The following is a 16,287-nucleotide window of genomic DNA, read 5'->3' as shown; positions in this document are numbered from 1 at the left end:
CTAATTGCTGGTATTTCAAGGCTCCTCTCTTCTTATTGCTAAAGCCTGTAACAATAATCACAGCCTATATTCCCCATCTCTAGGCATCAAGGAAACAAGATATGATCATAGGCAGTGTGCTAATGTAATTGTAGTATATAGAATATGAGCTTTTTCTATGTAAACACAGGCCTGGCCACATCCTATGATAGCTCTTCCTACACTCCATACGATGGCTGTTCCTAGGCTCACTGCTCAAGTCCCCATTATGTATACATCTACCCTTGTCATAACACCACCTCTGAAACACTCACACCGTTTGGTCCTGCTGCATAATGTTAAGAGGGTGGAATTTTAAATTGAAAAAGGCTGTTTAAGTAATGTCAGCAGCCTGACTAATTTCACAAAAGGAAGGAAATTCAAAGTTAAGGCTATGGTATATTCTTGTCTAGATGCCTGAAGATTTCTCTGCCTGACAATATGCCCCTAAAATTCAGAGCTGTCCCTTATGTCTTTAATTTCTCCCATTGTGTCTCTCCTTTTTTTTATTAAACATCAAAGTGAATTCACAACAGAGAGTCAGCCTAGAATTTAATCCTCTAAATACCTTGGAAATAGAGGTTTAGACTAGAAGTACCAATATATACCCTTAAAACTTCAGTGTAATATAAAAGAGATTCTAATCACAACAGATCATTACAAAGAAGAGTAAACCACTTTAAAAAAATTAAGTGTCTTAAATATAATAAAAAGGAATAATTAAGAATCAAACAGGAAGCTGCTGTTCTGACAATTTAATGATGCTGAATTGGACTGAAAGAATTGGCTTTGCCATTAAAAGGCAATGAAAGTCTGATAATTTCAAAATGGCACTAGGATCAGATCAAGTGGGGTTTTTTTCAAAATCAAATCAGCAGAACCAGAAGGAAATGGTAGAATTCACCTTAGAAGAACCTTGGAATGTTTTGGATTCCTACTGCTGCCTGGGGCTGAAGCTGTTATTTTATCAGACCTGCTTAACATCTTTAGACTAGGGTCTTCCTGGGAATTTATTACCACGTGGAACCTGTGGAAAGTAATGTGTCAGTCCTAATTGCCAAATAGAATAAAATAATAAAATATTGAAGTTCTTTCATTCTTATTTTTTATTAAAAAAAAAAGGGGTTTACATAACAGTATCTCGGGCATTATAGCCGATTACACTAAGAGTTTTCCACTGTGTGCAACATGTAAATGAAGGTAGAGTAGACGATGTGCTTTGAGTCTCTGTATATAAGCACAGAGGTATGCATCCAAACATGTAAAATCAAGCAAGCTAATCGTATAAAATGCTTACAACTGTACACCTAATTTGCACATGCACTGGCCATGACTGTGTGTGAATTACAGCCATTTATTTACTGCTACTCATTTTCTGAGCATTTGTGTCTTATGGCTGAGCATAACTAGGTGCACAATTACAAGCATTTCATAGATTGCATCATTAGATTTTTAATTACTGGAGGGGCAGGTTGGTATTTTCTGTGTGAGAATCTTAGGAACCAAACTTGGCAAATTGCCATGGAGAAAGATGTGATTAATAACAATAAATTGGTATGTATTTATACTGTAAAAATAAATCCAAGAAGGTGAAATAATTTTATCTGTAACAAGACATAATCTATACAGTAAGTAAATACCTATTTTGGGCATCAACAGCATCTAACTAGAACACAAAGGCAAAGCCTTAAAACACATAAGCGGTTAGAAATAACACAGAATAGTTAACAGTTGTGTTTTCCATCCTTGCATGTTCTCCTGAAGCATCAGTGAAATCTCTGTGTTGCTTTCCTCTACAGTGTTCTTATAAGTGCTGAATGTTATACATGCTACAGAAGGTAGTGTTTTGTTGTGCTGATCCTGTTCTCTCAAAGCTCTCCGAATTAAGTACGTGATCACTGTATGTTCAAACATCATGGACTAAAACATCAGCTATTACAAAGTGGGACGGGTCCTGTTAAATCGGTGGCCCACAGCTCAGAACATTTCAAGGTGTGGAGAGCTCATAAGCGTCCTGTCACCTATCAAAACCGTATCTCAAAGCAACAAACAAAAAACCAAAAAACTCACCCCAAACCCCAGCCCCAGGCTGAAGTCCCCATTTGTTGCAGGTTCTGCGGAGGAGCACAGCCCGCCTTCCGACTCCTGGAGTTCTGCTGCCATCCTGTGGCGAGCCGGGCTGGCGTCACCCGGCGCTCCCAGCAGGTACCTGCTCCCCCCACCCGGCCGGCTGCGGAGGTGACCGAAAATCAGCTTTGTGGGCTTTCCCTGGTTTCTTGCAAGGGACGCTGTAACCTGCTGCCTCCTCTGCGTGGTTTGCTGTTACCAGTCTTGGTTCGATTTCTGCCTGATGAACCTCAGAGATAAGTAGTATAAAAGCAGGAAGCTGCAAACGATACCAGCGAGGATGAGATAGCTGACGTAGAGCGGATGGGAGTCCAGGTCCAGAGCCTGAGTGACCTGTAACCACGGATAATGCAAAATTAGGAATGGGCACAAAATCTTCATGCTGGATCAGTGAAGTGTGTTTTACGTGTGAGCTTCCCTGGCCCCTGCTGCCCTTCCCCTTGGTTTCCAGCTGGATATGACTTTCAGAGTGGTTTGATAGCTGGTTACAGCTACGTTATGTTTGGTGGCTGCAGTATTTCAGAGGAATACAGTTCAGCTTCTGAACAATTTCAGCAAGCACATAGTTGGGGCTTGTGTAGAAAATAGTTGCCCTTTATTCTTTTCTTTTTTTTTTTCTTTTTTCTCTTCAACTAAAAAGAAAGGCATAAAAGGAGTGACGCTGTAGGGACATACTTAAAATATACCAAGTGTAACGCGACTTCACATATTGATTTAGTGCTTGCCAAATTTGAAGCCTACAACATCTACTTAAATATGACGGGCATATAAATAGCATTCTAATTGGTTAGCAAATGTTTTTTTATTAGTGACTTACAAGTTCCCCTGGTATTTGAAAAGTAGTATTTCCAACAGTCATTTCATATGTGAGGTCAGTGAACTGAATTTGCATCATGCCTTGAAAATTCCATCTGAGAAAAGAGATTTTAGAAACCCAAAATGGAACTGGAAAAAAAATGGCAGAAAGAAAGAAATTGATACATGTACACAAAACTTGAGACCTCAAAAACTGCTATGTTGCTGCCAAACACAGCAGGTTTGTCCAATTTCTTGACAATCAGAGGCTGTAAACATATAACTGTTTATTATTGGACAAAATGGCAGATATACTTTATATTGTTATGTGGAGATGGAAAATTAGGAGAGCGCTAATATCCATATCCGTCAAACTTCCACTGTCAACTAAGTCTCACTGGAGCTCAATCTTCATCTACTGAATATAATTCTTTTTACTGAAAAATTTAGCAACCACATAAGAACCGAGCCTTTCACTACTGCATTTTTGACCAGACTTCTTGTTACCTCATTCTTAGATGGAGAAACTGATGTAAAATGAACGATCTGACTCCACCATCACCACCCAAGAAGACAATTGCGAAGGTAGGAATAAAGCTGAGTTTTCCTGCACAGGACACAGTCAGCCTCACGACAGCCAGTTGCTGATGAAGGCCATCGATGTTTCAGTTCGGAGGGATGGTAGGAGCTTTGTCTTACCTGTCCAGAGGTTTTCCAGGCTTATCACAAAACCACCACTCAGGTAGAATGATGTGAAAAGGACGTTGCCGAAGAAGGCGGAGAGCTGTAAGGTCGGCAGCAGTGCTGCCGCCCAAAGTGCCATTGCGCGGGCGCTATATACAGCCAGCCACAGCAAGAGGAAGTTCAGCAGGAAATGTTCTGGTTCAGGAATGAGGTTTGCTAGCCAGTAGATGGGAACCCCATAAATTATAACAAAAGCGCAGTGTTCTGGGAGCTCCCCCAAAATCTGTTCAGGAAGAAAAAAGAAAAAGGTAATAAGTTGAATGATAATTACAAAACCACCTGAGTACATACACCTTAATGTACTTATGGACTGTTTATAAAAACTACAGGAAATACTCCCTTAGAATGCAATCATCTCTCTGTTTGGTGTTGTCAGTGACATGCAAAAACAATCCACAACAGAAATTGAAATCCTCACTAATTTTTTCTTCAGTTGTGGCAATTCCTATAACTAATTGTTAAATTGAGAGGATTCTTGTTACAGATTAGGTGTCTTGTTTTGTTATGGTTTTGGCAGCTTCTAAGAATTGAAGACACTTTCCCTGAGAAATGGTGTGCTTGATAACAGTAATACTGTTGCTGATTCATGGCAACTGTATGTTTTGTCCAAATTTGGTTGAACCTAGTGTGAGATCAAATTCGGGACAAATTTGGCTATTGGTTACTTCCCCGCTTTGTCCCAAAGGCAGTCCAGTTAGTAACTACTTAACTCATTGTAAAACAAAAACATGCTTAGGATTTTCTCAAATGTCTAAAGATATGTATAGAGAGTATTATGACTATTTCTTCCAAAGAGGGTTGCTACTATCCTCTAATACTAAGGTTGTAACAAATTACATCGATTTCTCTATGAATAATGTGCAATCTTTGTGACACAATGCAAAGAATATTTTTCTTTGGCAACCACTAATAAGCATTTAAAATCTTGTGCAGAAATGGAAACCTAAATTACAGATGCCATGGCAGGCAGAACTCATCTAACAGTGGCAACATCACAAAGAAGGGATTATTCTAAACCCATGTGAAAAAGAGAATGTAATTTTTTTAAAGTTCTAAATGTATTTCCAGAAACTCTGGCTCTTTATGCACTTAATACAGTTGTTTGTCTTTGACCAGTACAGGCCCAAACAACTATGGAAATGTCACAGTTAGCATTTTGTAATTTCTGTTTTACCTTTGCTTTAGCATTTAATGTGAATATTTTGGTTTACAGATCAAGACATGTAATCAAACTTTCAAAGATGCTTCAGCAAATGAAATATGCAGGTATGTAAAACTGTCTAAACCCTCAAATTTGAGTTTGAGATTTCTCAAATTTTGGCCAAACAACCCAGTGAAAGATTCTTCTTTGGCTTTTCTGGAGTGGGGTCTCAGCCATGACTTACGGCAACAGATCTGAAGTAGCGTGAGGTTTAATCCATTAAAGCCAAGGAAGCAAGAAGGATAGCCTTAGCTGGCAGACACAAAAGAACAGAGTCTGATATGAATGTGGTCATTTACACAACAAGGCTTTGGTTTGTTTGTGTTTTTTAATGTTAAAGCCAGCTGTTTGTATTTCCTGGCAACAAAACCAATTACCTTAGCAAAGAAGTATGGGCTAACAGAGTACATTCCATCTTCCAAGTCATGATAAAGCATAGCTCTTTCTGAATGACCTGCAGGGTAGGAACAAACAGGTTAGTTTCATCCTAGGGTTGCATTAATAAGTATAATTTTTTCATTGATTTAGGAATTTTCTGATTTTGATTGCTTGTAACATTTACAAGAAAACTGACACTTACATTTGGCAATAACATCCAAAATCACTGTGAATGGGATTACTGCACCTATCATGTACAACAGTGCTGTTGTGTCACGAATAGAGAGTCTGGTTTTCTCATGGCCATAGTACAAAAATCCAATTAATAATGACATGAGAAGGGCCTCAAATCCATGGATTAATAACGTTGAAAGATCTCTGAAGTCGTTGGAGACTTGACGACTAGGAAAACAGCAACATTGACCATAAGGTGTAGTACTTACTAATGCTGGTTATATTCAGATATGTTGCCCTAAATGCTCTGCTAAAATCAATTTGTGGAACTTGCTGACTTTGAGTAGGACAGGAGTTGGGCTGTCTGTTTCTGTAAAGGATTTCACCTAATCAAAGCTATTGAGCGTCTGTAGCGCCTAGTATTTCAGGTCTGAAATGCTGAAAGCTTAAAGGAAGGCAATGGGGGTGGGACAGTCTGATTTCAGAGACGCAGAAGCAATTACTTCAGTTATAGCAATCTCTCTGTTAAGGACCTGTAGCGTATGCTAACAACAGCTGATACTGGTAGTGATGTTCTACATGTATTAAATGAGTTGACCGTGTTTCTTTTGAGTTCACAAGCATGAAACCCAACTACAATACTCATCTATGCTGACTATAATCAGTGAAGCCTCCTGGCTTCAAATCTGAGGCACACGTGTGAGGATGGCAATGCCTGAGCCTACCACGCGGCTGCCTGGGCTTGCTGAGGGTTGGGTCGCCAGGCTTCAGCATGGGTATCAGGATGGCAGTACCCAAAACTGGGACACACGTTCCTGAGCCTGGAGGCTCCTGCTGCTCCTTAAAGCCACAGGCTCCCAGCCATGTGAGCTGGAGCTGACCATGTCTGGAAGGAGCCCTGGGGCATTAAGGTGGGGTTGTACATCTGGCTGCCGTCCTGCTCAGGGGGCTGGGGTGAGCCGGTATAGCAACGCTTCTGCTCTACGGCTTGCTCGGGCCTAGTGCTAACTCTGCACTTTCAGCATGCGCTCAGTTCTCATTTTGTGCTTCTTTCTTATGCTTTAAAATACAAATGGGCATGATACATAACTGTTTATGCTGGGGATAAGGTTACCTTAATAATACAGTGAACTGCTTTAAGACTCCTGGTAACTGATCACTTGAATGGTGAGGCATGTTGATAGCCTCTTCTGAATTTAAATGGGACCTGCCCAAAAGAAAAGAGAAAAAAACCTGAAATTAGCACAGGCTGTGGCTGTTATTCCAGATCTGCTATATGATACTTTTTTTTTTTTAACCTTTGCTTGCTGAATGTGGTTGCAACGTTGTCTCCTTCAGTAACTTTCCATAAGAAATCATCAAAATCTTTGACTTTTTCTAGGAACAAGTTGGCAAGAGTATTTGCTCTTTTTCGGCTTTCCATCTCCTTTTCTGCAGTCTGTTTATCGATACTGGTCAAATCAACTGCAAGACATTATTTGACATGAGTCCATATGCTACAGATGTGATAACTTTATGATGTGTTTAGAATCAGAGATTTCATTGTGAACAAACAGTATGACCTGTGTGCATGCATTAAGCTACAATGGTTAAACTTTATCAGTTACTTTAGGTAATTAGAGAAGAACAGATTGTTAATGTGTATTTTGTCTTGGGAGATGTTTCTTACCTAGTCATTCAATGAATCACTGAGAGATTTCATAATTGCTTATTATAATATTGTAAACTACTATTTCAGATTTTTCTAAATTTAGTAGTGGCTTGAGAGGGGTGCTGAGAATAAACAGTTTGAATTTCCTTCCTGGCATGTAGGCATTTACAATCTGTTATGTGACTTTGACTTAAATCACATGGTTTTCCTCCATCTGCAAAATGATAGTTACAATCTTTTTTTGTATCTTACAGAGGTGCCATAAACTTTACCTGATACTGAGAAAGCCCAGGAAGAATATTATCCAAGGACAACATAGTAGCAGCAACAATAGTTGACTTAGCATTTTTTTTTTTTTACTTAACAAAATTATTTTTTTTTTAAATCTAAACTTATAGTAGTATTTTCCAATGCTGACCTTCAGTGTAGAGTGACAATATCTGACGTTTTGCAGGTGCTTTCTGAGAGAACTATCGCTGCACATTTCGTAACTCCTTACACTGGACTGATCATCTCTGTTCAGCTACTCTTCAGCAGGAGTCCATCAGAAATGAGTTGCAATCTGCCCTACCTCTTCCCTTCTGCCATGGTCTCCTGTTTCTTTATCAGACATACAGCCAGCATTTGTGCGCTTCTGTCAGGTGCTCCTTCTTGCTGTGGCATCCTCCACCATTCTGTCCCATTTCCACCTTCCTGCTGCCCATGTTTCTATTCACTTCTCTTCCTGTGGGTACTGACTCTGTGCATACCGCTAAGTGGTCTTCCACCTCCCTTTCTCATCCCTCCCCGTCTCTGTGTCATAGGGGTTTGTCTCTGTAACCACAGGCTGTAGCTACAAGTTTCCCCAGGACTGCCTCGCATTCTCCATTCCCATATGGGGGTGCTGCAAGCCTTCCTCAAGGCTGTGCTTGGCTGAGGACTGCTCTGAACCATGGTGGTGACAAAGGTCTTTTTGCAGGGCTTGACATTGAGGTTAACTTCTGTTTATCTCTGCAGAGCTGATACGAGCTGACACCGCCTGCCACATAGGCACAGCCGAAGAGGTTACTCCAGAGCATTGCAGTTGGTGTCTGTACAAGGTTTCTGAGCCAACTTGAGTGCAAAGACCTAAGGGCTGGAACTGAACTAACCTCTGTGGTAAGAGACTACTGCCATTAGATTAATAGGGCCAGCTTCCCTTTGCATGTTGCAAAAAACAGAAGAAGAATGGATTTGGAACCACATAGTTAACTTTCTGTGAGAAGAGGAATAAAAGGATTGCTGTTCTGGGTTTGGTTTTTCTCCCTTCCAATGTGCTCTATTGGGCAGCACTCCTCTTTCCTGTTTACTGTTCCAGGTGTGTATTATTCCTCACCCTGCGAAACTACCTTTCTACATTTCTTGATTCAGAAGTCAGAGAACTGGCTACAGAAAGCAATTGATCAGTTCATCCCAGTGAGGGTAAAGTTTCAGTCAGCTAAAACACGGGAATAAGTGTGCTAAACGTGTGGAAGAGTTGCTACACCTGGCAGGGTTAGAAGGAGGATTATTTAAAATTGATTTTGTCCATACCTCTTGTTTTTGTTACATTTCCTTTACTGACAAATAGGGATCTTATTAAAAACTGAACTTGCTGCAGTATTGATTTGAGTCAGTTATAAGGCATTTCTAAGACAGTTATGGTCAATAAAAATCAATGTTAGCTGATACAGTTATGAAAGTGAATGATTTCCAGTAACCTTTTTTTATGGCAGTGCTTGATACTAACCGTAGAAATCTGCAGGATTGCTGTACCTTGGGCAGGGATAGCCTAGTTCTGTGAAATACTGGACCATGTCTCTAGCTGTTCCACAATAGACAGGGACTCCAGAAGTCATCAGAAGAACTAAATCAAACAGTTGGAAGATATCTGACCGGGGCTGATGAAGTGAAAGAAGAACTAATCTGTTTCCTCTGGCCAGTCTGGATAATGTTATCACAAGGTTATGTGCAGTAAAACTGTCCAGTCCAGATGTGGGTTCATCGAGTATGAGTATTCCTGCCAAAGACAATAAGTTTAGCTGTGGAAAGCAGCATGTTTGATTTGGAAAATATGTTCTAAGTGAAAGGGTGCTAGTGCATGAAATCTCACTGATATATTCCTTTTTTTTTTTTTTTAAAGTCCAAAGTGTATTTCGTACCAGCATCACATAATATTCAACAATGGCAATTTCTTCCACTATCTTACTGAACGTGATGACCAAGAGTAATTATTTTAAATCTTATCTTGCTCCCACTGGAAATAAGAAATTTTTTTTATTTTTCACTGGGATGCAGATTTAGGTTCCTTATTAAATTTACATTCTTCTCTGCAGTTTTGCACTGCCTGTACAAATATCAGGTACATGAATATTAATTAATACAATAGCGCTAGTTTTGTATCCTGCCTACTGAAATATTTTAACCTAAATGCTCGATATTTAAACCTCTTGTATTATTCATGTGTAAATACTCACACAGTATTAATTTAGATAGCTCCTACTCCTCCCAACCTGTGCTCTATTTTGCACCTATTTGCACATATATATGAAGAGATATGCATATGTTTGGATTTTTTGTTTGCTTGTTTTGCAATGGGTTGTTACAAACTTGAAAATGTTTTATTACTTTGCAGTGTTTGTATTATTGTAGAACTTAATGGCCTCAATCAGCACAAGGCAATGTGTGTACACAGACATGGTTTCTGTGCTGAGGGGTATAACACATTTGAAATGTAAAGAAAGCTTGACTTATTTTTCCTAGAACTAATTTTATTTTTTGCTTCAGTACCAGCACATCTGTTCCTGAGCATCACTTCTTACAAAAAAAGAGTTCTGCTTTCCCCACAATTACAAAAATATAACTTTGTACAAGCAAAAAATTCTCAGATCCATTTCCCAGTGGAAGAGCTGATGGGAAATCTTGCTCAACAAGCGGCTCAGCCAAGATTAGTAGTGTTTTTGATATATAAAAGAGCAGATAGGGGATTCAATCCTGCAAAATCAGCTGTGGATTTAGCCTCATGTTTTGCTTCTACTGAAGACGATGGAAGTTTCTAGTTCACCTGCGGCATGAGCCAGCCACGTCAGTGAGTTGCACAAGACCACAATGACTGACTATGCAGCCAAGAAAATGACCTTCCCTGCTAACATTGCACATGTAAATGAGCTGGGTGGGAGGAAAGGAAAACAATCTCGAAGTTATAATAGGCCAGCAGCCTTCCAAAGTAACTTGTGGCATGCGGTCAGATAAAAAACAAACCTCATGCTGATATGCACGAACCAGAGCACTGCTGTGAGGGTGACTTCAGGCAACTTTCAGTAGTCTGTGTGATGGTGGTTTTAGAGAGCGGAGGGTGAAGGCTCCTGGGGGGCTCTGTCTGGCTCTGTCACTGCTTTTCCATTGGCAAAGGTAACAGAAGCGAAAGTGGGTTGGCTGCTGAAACACTCTGTTTACAGAATTATTACTGTAATAATTACAGTATTATCTGTGATCAGCACTGACTTCAATTTAAGCAAATGGACCAGCACCCAGTCACTGTGTCTAACTTTGCTATGGAGAGGTAACCTCTGGCAGAGGGTGGTGCAAGGCCTGTTAAGTGTCCTGAGTATGAACTCCTCAAGCTGCCCCAGGGGCAGCTGTGTGTATGACTCTTCCCTGAAAGCTCCTATCTTCATTTACTGCCCCGTTACCCCCAGTGGTCTGTGGTGGACACAAGGGAAGGTGTCAGGGTTTTGCTCACCTGGGTTCCAGAGCAGCTGCACACCGATGCTCACTCTCCGCCTCTCGCCTCCTGAAACGCCGCGGAGGTACTCATTCCCTACCCTGGTGTTTGCACACTGACGCAAGCGTAGTTCTGCTATAACATCTTCTACCTGGGGGGATCCGAAGGGTAACAGAGATAAAGCAAGAGTTTATTTGCACATTCATGCATAGATAAAGCTGAAAATATGATTAATGTGGTTAAAATTCATCTGGATATTTCAGTGCTATCTGATCAAGAGACACTTGAAAACAAATCTTGATTTTGGAGATAACATTAAAAAAGACTCAGCGATCAGCAATTTAGTTCTTTCAGCCTCTCTAATGCTTTCTCTAGATTGTCATTTTTTATGAGCTTTGGAACAATTGCTAGTATCTATCTTGAAAGAAGAAAAAGGTTTATAATTCATAATCTACATAAAAAAATGCCAGATTAGCTGTTCTGACTCCAAACACACAGGATCTCTTGGATAATTCCTGTCAGACACATTTTTGACAACTTTATTTTTTTCCAACAGCTTAATTACCCTTTTTTTCCTTTGTGAGTCTGAAAAAAACTTTGGAAGGCGCAGTTTGGCAACGAACAATAGTGTTTCTCTGACAGTCAGGTGGGGGAGCAGTCGGTCATCCTGCCGCACATGTGCTATGCATTTCTTAACAAGCTGGGGAGTGCTGGGTTTGTTATTGATCATGATTTGACCGGACTTGATTTTGCCTCCATGATGCCGGCAGGTTATCACGTCAAGCAAGGATGTCTTTCCACCAGCTAGAAAAATCGAAACTGAAAATTAATTTCCAAGGGATCGTTTTGAAAAGTGATTTAGTCACAGACAGAGGATAGATGTTTTCGTTCCTTAACGTCTTTTCCCCAACCCTTCCTGAAGCTTTTCCAAAGCCACAGAGACAGAATGGTCTTGAAAGAAAATACTGACCACAAGCTCGTGTTCAGGAAATCTCTCTCCTCTGGAATGGAGTATGTGGCTTTAACCTTTGTTGTTTCTCAGCAGAATTGGGTAGTTGGGCATTGAGGATATAGCTCCATGAACTCAAGAAGCAAGATCTCTTTGTTCTCTTGTTACCTCTCTCTCACTTTTGAAACATAGGTGAAAGGTGGTGTCCCACACTGGCTGCAGGGCTGGGACCTAAATGCTCAGCAAGAGCTTGCTTTGTGGAGGGAATTGTGAATTCAGAAATGGCAGCTGGAACAGCTGAATGACTAAGGCGCTGAATGATTATACAGACAATAAGAATCTTAATCATGATTGAAATAAAAATTATTATGACTTAAATAAGACAAAAAGTCATTTAAATAATTAAGAAAAGCTGGCTTATACTCAGAGGTAGGAAAAGTAAAACAATGAAAACAACACCTGATTTGGAATTAAATAGCAAATGAATTTTTCCTTTTTGCTGTATGATACTGTATGTAAACAGACAGAACTCTCTTATTATGATTAGATGTCATTTATTTCTAGTCTCCCTGTTGAAAGATTAACTCCACACTTGTTTCTTAATATATACATTTTAAAAAAGAAACCCATCCATCTGTAAACCACGTATTGCTCTATTTAAGAGTGACATATTGATTGCCATTGACAATGTGAAACCCATCAGCAGTTTAATCCATTTTACTAAGGCATTTGATGAAATAGATGATAAACAGCTTTTAAAAATAGTTTGACTAGTTTGCTGAAAGGCGTTTGTGCTCAGTGTATGTTACCTTACAAAGGTGCTATATCTATAACTCAATGTGTTATTTCATCACAAACTTTTCCTTTTATTATCAGGAGAATCTCTAAGGTACAGCTTCAGTTACATTAAGGATATGTGTTAAGAAAAAATTCCCATGGCAATGCGGAAGAAAAACCTCTTTTGTAGAAATAAAGTTAAAATTTCTTTGGCAAATATGCCTTGCCTTTGAGAGAGAGCATCTTCACTGAATCACTGAGCTAACATGATGTAAGAGTCTAGTGGAGACACAGCATGGGGGGGGTTTACCTCCAAAGTATGGGTACTTTTTACTTCAGTTTAACAGGTCACGTGTCTACTTCTTATCCCCCTAGATGAGCTTAGACTCAACTAAACACATGGCGTAAAGGCCATCTCTCCATTAGTCAGCGTCACCCTGGAGAAGATTAAAGCAGTCCCACCAGAAAATGAAAGGGGAAAAAAAAAAAGTAAGAAAGTAGAGACCCATTTTAAAGCCAAACAGAAGAGGAACTGTCTTTTCTTCTCCGTAAGTTTCTCTTAATTAATCCAAATGCGATATTTTATCCTGTTAGAATTGTTTCAGTCTGAAGGGAATTCCTGCTTATGGCTATGCAAGTTGCCACTGATCATTCTTACAGAGTCTGGCCTCATTTGTCTGCTATGTTGCTGGGTAAGGTCTGCAATTGGCCTGTTTTGTATCTGAGCCATGAAGCTGATTCATGTCCAGCAGAGCTGGGACTGCAGGCCACAGTTATAACAATACCCCACTATACCTCAGGAAACAAATAGCAAATGTGTACAAGTCATAACAAAACTGGTTTTGAAAATAATTCCCCCGCCCCAGTATCATTCTTTGTTTCCTCATACTTTGTTTCCTCATACGTTTTAAAGGCTGTATTTAAGTGACACATTTCCAATAGTTGTTTCTCAACTAGATTTTGCCATTCAAAAGACTGCAGAGTATTGCTCTTGGCTGCGTACGTTTTATCTGAGAGTTGGTCATATCATGAAATTTGGTTGCTCTTACCAGTGCTTCCTATAATAGCTAGCATCTGACCACTTTGAACTTTTAAATTCAGATTCTGGATTATTGACACGTGAGAACGGGGATCCGATTTCCAGGTCCAGGGCATTTTCATCTGCGTGAGGTTTTCATACCAGGGAATCTGGGATGCCATGTTAACCTAATAAAGAAAGAAACAAGTCCCTTCAATTCAAACAATAAACTAGCAATAAATACCTTCAAAGTTATGATGTTACAGGCAGAGAATATATTAAAATAATATTGTTAATCTTCAGAAATACATGGAAGAAAGTTCTTTTACAGCCAAGTATGGTTTTCATGCTTTGCTTCTTATTCTGTTAGTCACTAAAGCTCTCTCTGTTCTCTGTTTGGTAATTTATTGCAATTTTAAATGTTTAAAATTTTTAATATGATTTGATATTACGCAAAACTGAAAATTGTGAAATCTACTTCAGATGCCATGGTGGCACAAAGGGAGATGAAAAATTTCACTGGTTCCCTCAAATCCTCCTTGTTAGTCATCCTCTCTGTGTCTCCTTCCGCATACTCATTCTTGCCAGCAAAGGCTCCCACCATCTCTAGCTGGACAGAAAGTCCCTCTGCCCCAGCCTTCAGAGGAATAATTTGGCTCAAGGCTGAGAAAAAACAGAGCCTAGAAACAGACCTCTCTTCCTGTCTTATTATTAAAATACTAGATATATTTACAATGGAGGGTTTAGCCTGCTGTCAGTGTTGCAGCCAAGAGCATGATTCTGCTCACAAAACTTCTGTGTATTTGACTGTGCAACGGTTGTGTGAACTTTCTGTTGTGAACTTCAACTTTGGCTTTTAAAATGGCTTGCATATAGGAACAGGCATTGCTGGATATGCTCCCTGCTGAAGGGAGGTATATAAATTACAATTTTTACCTGGTAGTTGAGTTCTTTGACCTCGAGAATGTTTGATTTTCCGCTGTATGTGAAATACAGACTGTTATCTTCTTCAGAGTAAAAAATAGTATCCTGGGCCTTGGTCTGGAAAAGTTATTAGGTTAATTACAATAGTTAATTACAATACTTAAAGTGCTGTTAAAATTTGAGTTCAGAAAAGGCGACACACAAAGGGAAATATATTTTATGAGCTATAACAGTATTGTTGATGAGTTACTGTAGTGCAAAAGTCTGAAGGGTTGAAATAAGTTATCTGTTAATCAGTGTGAAACATACTTTGTTCTAACGGCCATGTATGAGGGCCAAACATGCTGTGTTACACACTTCTATTTGCTTTCAGTTTAAATGGGATCACTTTCAAAATGGAGATAAATGTCATGCTACTATGAAGAGACTGGACTCTATTTTCGAGGAAAAAATGTACTGCATCAGCAATGTTGGTCTACTGGATCAAAATGGTGCATATTGAAATTCATAAGTTATGGCAGCTAAAAATTAAGGTTCACTGGAAGTATGTTCGTTATTGAATTCCACAGGGACTCGTTAACTTGGAGGCTTTACAAACAAGTAGGTGTGCAACCATGAGTACAGTCTCTTTTTCTCCTCTTTTGTTTTTTAAATTCATAGTTCATCAACTGCAACTTAGTGTTCTGAGGTATCAGTTAAAATAACAGAGTCTCTACTTGGCTTGGTTAACATTTTGCATATAGCTGCAATTAAGAAGTCTTTGCTGAGGCAGCTTTCTGGCTTTGGGTTTAATTCTGTGTGCATGCCTGTAGTTTTTACTGCAGACAACCATATCTTTCCCACAGCCTTGTGCCTTTCCTACGAGTCAGACTCATATCCTACCTAAGGCAAACGTACCAGTTCTCTGTGTAGCAAACTCTATCCCTGCCTGTGGTATCTTTGTCAGATGGTGACCACAATCTTTGTATGCATCTCCTACCCTCACAGCAAACGAGGCTGATTAATCTTTTCAGTCTAGATACACAGCAGAAAGCAACATGACACCAAACAGCCTGAAAAGCCCCATTAAAGCCCTCCAAGCTCCCCCACTGCCAAAGCACTCTGTGCTCATGCTTACATTGAACTTAATTTTTAAAAAAACAGGTGGTCCCCAGGAAATGTGGGGAGCCAGTTTTACAGCCCAAAAGCATGTCCTGGGAAAGCCAGTCCAGGCCATGCTCAGGGACTTTCTGCTCCATCCACGTATTTGAAGATCCCCTCCCTGCGCCCCACCACCGTGGCATCTGAATGCAGCTTGCATGGCACCGGCCTCATCCCCAGCGTGCTCTTGTGGGGGATGAGGACACTTTCTGCTCCATGTTTCAGAGCTGAAGGAGATAAGGGCTCGCTGCCTGCAAAACCCCAGTCAGCAGGCTGGCCACCCATCTCTCCTAGCTCCTGGGCAAGCGCTGTAACTGCGGGATGACTGAGCCCATCGGGTCCCTCTCCACTCCCTGCAGGTCTCACTCACCAGCAAGCCCTCGCGTGGCACCCGGCTCCAGCTGGCACTGTCCAGAGAGACATTTTCAGTGGCTTCCTTCATGTTGGCAGTGGAAGGTCTCACTCCCTGCGGTGGTTTGACTATCGGCTCTTTGAAAGCTGTGGAAATCCTTCTCCTCTTGGTTTTGAGCTCAGCCCTTTCCAGGCACCTTCACTGCAGCACCATTTTTCCTGGTGTGCTGTGTCTCTGCAGCTGGTGTGACCCCGTGGACAGGGAAATATTCCCCTCCTCTGGGACAGTAACAGCTCGGGCTAAAGGTACATCAGATAG

At 40.4% G+C, this 16,287-nt stretch overlaps 1 protein-coding gene across 2 annotated transcripts; it reads right to left on the bottom strand.

The window, feature by feature from the left end:
* Positions 1 to 2,340: 2,340 nt before the first annotated feature.
* On the bottom strand, positions 2,341 to 16,059 carry ABCG8 (ATP binding cassette subfamily G member 8). Of its 2 annotated transcripts, none has more exons than XM_050894577.1 (13): positions 15,988 to 16,059; positions 14,490 to 14,588; positions 13,585 to 13,741; positions 11,375 to 11,613; positions 10,828 to 10,960; positions 8,836 to 9,105; positions 6,736 to 6,901; positions 6,552 to 6,644; positions 5,466 to 5,665; positions 5,263 to 5,339; positions 3,640 to 3,907; positions 2,963 to 3,090; positions 2,341 to 2,478 (listed from the first exon to the last, which is right to left on the bottom strand). In XM_050894577.1, exons 1-13 carry the CDS (start codon positions 16,057 to 16,059, stop codon positions 2,341 to 2,343), a joined length of 2,040 nt encoding a protein of 679 aa, XP_050750534.1. The 2 variants fall into 2 exon arrangements, with proteins under 2 accessions (XP_050750534.1, XP_050750535.1); XM_050894578.1 differs by having other exon boundaries at positions 14,490 to 14,594; positions 16,009 to 16,059.
* Between the last annotated feature and the right edge of the window lie 228 nt (positions 16,060 to 16,287).

The sequence above is a fragment of the Gymnogyps californianus genome, chromosome 3 (assembly GCF_018139145.2).
Source record: "Gymnogyps californianus isolate 813 chromosome 3, ASM1813914v2, whole genome shotgun sequence".
Taxonomy (NCBI): Eukaryota; Metazoa; Chordata; class Aves; order Accipitriformes; family Cathartidae; genus Gymnogyps; species Gymnogyps californianus.
The sequence above is the reverse complement of the archived record's forward strand: the minus strand, read 5'-3'. Positions and strand labels throughout refer to the sequence as shown.